Genomic DNA, 6,000 nt, shown 5'->3' with positions numbered 1-6,000 from the left:
GCCGGGCCTCTGTATAAAAGGAAGGCGCACACGGATAAAAGCACCAATTATCAACAATTCATCTCTTCCTGCCTTTAATTTGTTAGGGCACACTGGACTCCAGGAAGAAATGAACTTGTACTAACTTTCCATTGTACTGCTAATCACACACATTTGAAAGTTAATAATATCTGGGGTTTAACGTCCCAAAACCACGATTTGATTATGAGAGACGCCGTAGTGGAGGGCTCCGGAAATTTCGACCACCTGGGGTTCTTTAAAGGCCAACTCCGGCGATTTTTCGAGGTCGATGGATCTCAGTGAAATTCGCTGGGTACATTCCTTTGCACGTTTCCGTCATTTATGCCAAATTACAGGCTTGAGACATGCGCAGATTGTTTGCAAATGAATTTTAAAGATTGTCTGCAAACGCCCTCCTGGCTTCCCACAATTATTGGCAACACTGCGTCTGTGACGTCAGTATTGGCAAGGCGGCGGAAGTGACGCAGCCGAGGGCACCGCTAACTTCGGCGCTTAGGCTGTTACAGCGAGCGTCTGCTGTGCACAAGGCGACAGACAGCGTTGGTTTGGCCGGCGCTTCGCTGGTCGTCCCGGCTGTCACAGCTTTCATACTCCGCGCCGGCGTGACCGGCATGTCTTGCACGACTTCCGGTTCGTTCGTAACAACGTCTACGTCATACGTAGACAGTACACTCGGTTGGGTTTCGGTTTCGGTGTTGCGCTTTTTTGCCTATTAAAAATTATTCTCCAATTTGCCGAGTATTTCTGCTATCGGGCCCGTAACAGGAGCGTCTCAGGAACATAAAAGCACCATTACTTTGACATGGCCAAAAAATCGCCGGAGTTGGCCTTTAACGTGCACCTAGATCTAAGTACACGGGCCTCAAACATTTTCGCCTCCATCGAAAATGCAGCCGCCGAGGCCGGGATTCGATCCTGCGACCTTTGGGTCAGCAGCCGAGCGCCATAACCACTAGACCACCGTGGCGGGGCTACATTTTAAAGTTCAACTAACCATTGAAACTATTTTTCTTTCTCTTCGTGAATGCGTGACAGGGGCTTCTGTGAGAAGGAGCAATAAACTATTAATAAACTTGCTATCAAGCAACCTCTACAGTGGATAGATTTTTTCCTTAGATATTAATTTCAGGAAAACATGCCGGGTATGAAAGCCAATGATTGACTCTCAGAATCACATACACAAGCTTAACAAGTCCTAAAGCAATACAGTGGAGGCCTCCAGATTATTCTAAACACTCGTTCTTGAGTGCACGTGCAATTTTCTCTCCAGAAACATTTTTTTATCCCACGCCTGTCATACCGTATTGCTTCATGTGTATATCTTCTATTTATTTAATATGAGTGCTTGATCCGAATTTTCTCGTCAGTGAACTTATAAATAGGGAAAGGCAACACCTATCATTATCATAATGCGCACAGCAGATCACCCATACAAACCAGTCAACATTATGGGTATTTAAAAAAATTGAAATGATCGATGAAATGGCTACAGCTTAGGCAATTGTTTTAATAAATTCAGTTTGTGTAGTACAGGTTACTTTTCATTTCACATTATGTTCTGCATTGCTTCAAGATGTAAAATGAGCACAGGCTAGTTTAGCTGTTGAACCAAAAAGTACCGAAATTTTTCATAGATGTTTTTGGGACTATGTGAATATAATGCATATCAAATTAACATGCTGTCAATGCATTGCTGGATCTACTTTATTTTTCAGTGTGGGAAATTTGTGCCAGCCCAAATCATTACCGAAGTCATGCAAACTATAAAAATAAGGTTGTTGCTAGGGTTACGTCCAGACGTAACTGTTGTCACCGCTATCGTTACGTCCAGATTGAAGTCCCTAGATTTTCCCTGTTGAAGAGCAGGGAAAAATCTAGGAACTTTAGCTCAGATGTGGTTTTCCACAGACGTGAGTATTATTTTACTGTTGCTCAGTGAAGGCCCTCTGCGCCCTTCGGGCGCGGAAAACTAATCGTGTCTTCGCCCTCGCTTCGCGAGTGCGGCCATTTCGCTAACGCTCAATGGCCGGTTGGCAGGGTCTCGGTCACGTGCTACTGGCCGCTGTCGCGGCCACGCGCTGTTTAGCCCGCGCGCCTGCCCCTTCGGGGCAGGCGGAGGCGCACGTAACCCACGAGCCGCATCGCGCTTCTCTGGCAACAGACTTCAGCAACACCTGAGACAAAAAAAAAAGAAAACAAAAATCTCACCAGCAGCTAGGTTCGAACCAACGTCCTCGCAGTTCCGAGCACGACACGCTAGCCGCTGCGCCACTGAGGCCAATCGGTTCGGTATGTCTAACGGGCTGGATTTGTATTGTCACGCTGGACGTAACTTTTAAGACTCATTATTCTTACATCCAGACGTAACTGCAACGGCTCCTACCGTTACGTCTAGACGTAACGCTAGACACTTCCTAAAAATAAAACCGCCATTGTTGCAATTCTAATCGTTGAGGTTCTCCTTGATTCCGAGTTCTGGAGTTAGCATTTTTGTTATGAGCTGAGCCACATACTCAGTTTACTTCAAATGAGCTCAGAATATTGCTCTTGTTATTTTATCATACATCCGAAATGCTGAAGATTTAACTGTGTCAGCTTTTGCGCGCTACAATGACCGGTACCTTCTCAGCCCTCTTCTGCTCCGCGACAACAGGCAGATGTTTTAAGTGAGAGATGGCAGGGTCTGATGAAGTGGTAGATATTAATTTATTCTGTAACTATAAATGACATAAAGCAAAAACCTTCTAACAAAGTTGTGAGGGAAGCCACCCCAGTGGGCTCTCCATCCAGTTGCCATGCTAGACAGGAAGTCACCCGCTGAGTGATCATGTAGCTATAGCTGGCTACTCATCACCATCACTTAGGTGGCCAAATCCACTGGCCAGCAGGTGGCTTGGCAATCAGGGGTTCCCATGGCTTCCAATTTAGCATGCGCCTTGCCAGCACCAGCTCACCTTCAGCCTGCAAGGGAGCCAGATACCACCACAACCCTATTTATACGGCATTCACTTAAATGATACGGGGCCAATTTACTTCAACAACTAGTTTTGCTTAATTCTGCCTTTTTATGTTCTACGACTGTCAATAATCTGATCCCAGGGTTAACGTGGCTGGAGCTTAGAACGACAGAAAGCTGAGCAGGTTGGTTGGGTGCAAACACGAGCACAAGAGAGAAGTCTCTTGTTTGTGTCGTCCTGGCTTTGATCTCATTTAATACAAAATTTGTCCTTTACATGACCTCTTGGTGGATGGGATTAAGATCATCAATAAACCGGACTGTGCTGGATGGTCAACTTAGCTGGGACAAACACTCGGGTAGACAACAGTCTAGCCAAAAGTTACTGTTGGGCTGCATTCATGTACTATAATTAATATTTATTATGAAGCACAAGGACCAAGAACATAATGTTTCCTTGTAGATCATGCTTTCAGTTTTATGTCTGGGCCAGAGAATTTAAAGTACATGAAGGCGTATACAGCAGCTTCTTAATGACAAAAAAAATAGCTGCCAGTCCATCAACAGGCAACCCAGTAACTGTCAACCAGAGCTACGCAAAACAAAGGAAACTTAATTCACTTTGCAACCTGGGAACTGCACAGTTTGGTTCTATGGATAATTGGAGACAATGAAGTAAAAATAATATGTTAGACAAAAGAACCAAGCTAGCTGTTGCACACTATGAACAGACTTTCCCATTACCATAAGAACTGCTTAATGACCTAATCTGCATTCACTGCAAGACATCTTAGCCACTAAAAACATGAAAAATCCTTGAACAGCGAGTGTCGCAAAAGCCAAGATCCTGACAAGTAGCCTCGTCTTCTTCAGGGCAGAAACCTTGTTACCAGTCACAAGACCACTTGTCGAAATGTTGACTCTAGCGGCACCTTCTGTTCAAGGATTTTTCATCTCCTCCATCTTCCCCTGAGCCTTGTTTAGATAGCCACTGAAAAGACACAAACGAAATGTAAGAGAGATTAATGACGACAGATACCTTATGTCACAGGGGGCAGTCAAATAACATCATATTTGATTCACTTGGCACATACTTCACAGAGAAAGAAACAGCATGTCTATCTGGACATAATGTAAACTGCAAACAGTGTTTGTCATTTGCCTTACCTTGTAAGTGACCTTTCACTGCAAAGTGCACCTAACAGTATCGATTACAGAGTTTTAGATCTCAGGTGCCCGAAGTTTGTATACACAAATTGCTGAGCATACAGAAGAACTCAAACCAGTTTACGAAAAAATACAAGAGGGTGGGGGTAAAGAAAGCTAGTTTGGCAAAATACATCTTTGAAGAAAGTAAATGGTGCAAATCAAGAAGACCAAGACAGTCCTTGTCCTGTCTTCTTCTATTCTCCCTTGCCATCCTCGCTGTGTGCTTTCATCAGAGTAGGGGGTGGGGCTTTATCTTCCTTCGGGTTGCCCAAAAATGCAATATCTATAATTCCCTATTACTGCTTTATGCTGCCAAATCAGAGCCTGTGCGCACATGCAGTGCCACAGGCAGCAGCGTGTGATGAGTAAGAACACTGTCTCAGGATGAAATATACTCGGTCAGCATCATTAGTCAGCAGAGAACATGACAAAAACGCTGTAAAAATGATCCAACCTGCTTGATCACTTGCTCAATCTGTCCGGCACCAATACGCTTTTCCAGCTGTGCGATGTCTTTTTCCTGCGAGAGCATCGAAGACGGACGTTAGGACATGAGCCAGATGCAGACCAGCGAGGTAAGTGATGAACGTCAGCTATCTTGTGCATGTGGCTATGTTGTGCACACGAAAGCACATCGTGGTGGCAACTAACCATCCACCTGAGGCGGTGTTATGGCTCCAACGCACTAGATAAGAATTGTAGAGGTACGCTTTAGTCATTTTCCATGACAACTAGCTACCATTCATATGCAGAAACTACGGTGTTCAAAAAAACTAAAGCCAGTTCCACGCCTGTGAAATCTGAGTAAACAGTAGAGCTGGCAAGCAAGCGCCACCACATGGCACACACAGATGGAGTTCTTTCTTCATCTTCTTTCTTTCTTGATCTCTTTCTACAGCTTCTGCTTTTTTTTTTCATCTTTCTTTATCTCTTTCTGTATTGCCCCCTCTCCCTCCTCCTAACCCCCACTTCTCTTTCCCAACCCTTGCTATGCTGTACTGTACATGGTAATGCTATGGTTTACCCTCCCACCTCCTCTCCTTTCCGCTCCACCTCACTTCACTTTCCCACATATGCATGGCTATGCTGCGCTAAGAGCTGCTTGGCACATACCCGCCGAGTTTTCTGTCTACGACACCGGCCTTGCTCCGAGCTTAAACAGCTCTGCTGCACAAAACGCTTTAACTTTCGAAACGCCGTAGAATCAGTGCAGGTACTCACGCTTTGAACCAGCGAGAGGCGCTCGTTCACGATCTGTTCCGTGTAACGCCTGTAGGCCGCGCTTTGCGGCAACTTCTCAAGTGCCCGCAAAATCTTATTGTAGAGAACAGTCAGCTCCTGCGATCGAAAAGACCCACTGTTAGTGTCGGGCTATGCAAATGCCAAGGACTGCAAGTACGAACGTGGTGCGGGTTCTTGGATACTGCCAGTCCCGTCAGCCCGGTCGTCTGTAAGAGACCGGTGCATTATGGCTCCACTCTCGAGGCACTTATGCAGGCGTCCATTGCGTTGCGATTGAAAATTATGAGTAGAGACTGCATACATACCTTTTTTAGCAAACCAGCCATTCTGACTGAGCGCAAAAGTAGCAGAAGTTACTTGTGAAGGACGACGATGATGATGATAATGGACAATTATTTGTACGAAAACTTGACGTAAAACACAACCTTCAAAATTTGTTCAAGATTTGTTTGCGATTTTGTTTTAGTTTTTATTTTATTTTGTACATGAAGCTAGTTCTGGTGTGTCGATTTTTACCCTACTTTTAAACGGCGTAAAGTATAGCCTTCGAGACTAAGTAGCGTTGCTGTAGC

The 6,000-nt window shown here is 45.0% G+C and overlaps 1 protein-coding gene across 1 annotated transcript; it reads right to left on the bottom strand.

Annotated features, from left to right (window-relative positions):
- Nucleotides 1-2,708: 2,708 nt before the first annotated feature.
- On the bottom strand, nucleotides 2,709-5,841 carry LOC119406867 (NADH dehydrogenase [ubiquinone] 1 alpha subcomplex subunit 5). The gene is made up of 5 exons (XM_037673631.2): nucleotides 5,734-5,841; nucleotides 5,590-5,634; nucleotides 5,408-5,524; nucleotides 4,641-4,706; nucleotides 2,709-2,982 (listed from the first exon to the last, which is right to left on the bottom strand). Exons 1-5 carry the CDS (start codon nucleotides 5,752-5,754, stop codon nucleotides 2,878-2,880), a joined length of 354 nt encoding a protein of 117 aa, XP_037529559.1. The 5' UTR covers nucleotides 5,755-5,841; the 3' UTR covers nucleotides 2,709-2,877.
- Nucleotides 5,842-6,000: the final 159 nt, after the last annotated feature.

The sequence above is a fragment of the Rhipicephalus sanguineus genome, chromosome 10, assembly GCF_013339695.2.
Source record: "Rhipicephalus sanguineus isolate Rsan-2018 chromosome 10, BIME_Rsan_1.4, whole genome shotgun sequence".
Lineage (NCBI taxonomy): Eukaryota > Metazoa > Arthropoda > Arachnida > Ixodida > Ixodidae > Rhipicephalus > Rhipicephalus sanguineus.
This window is presented reverse-complemented; position numbering and strand designations above follow the sequence as displayed.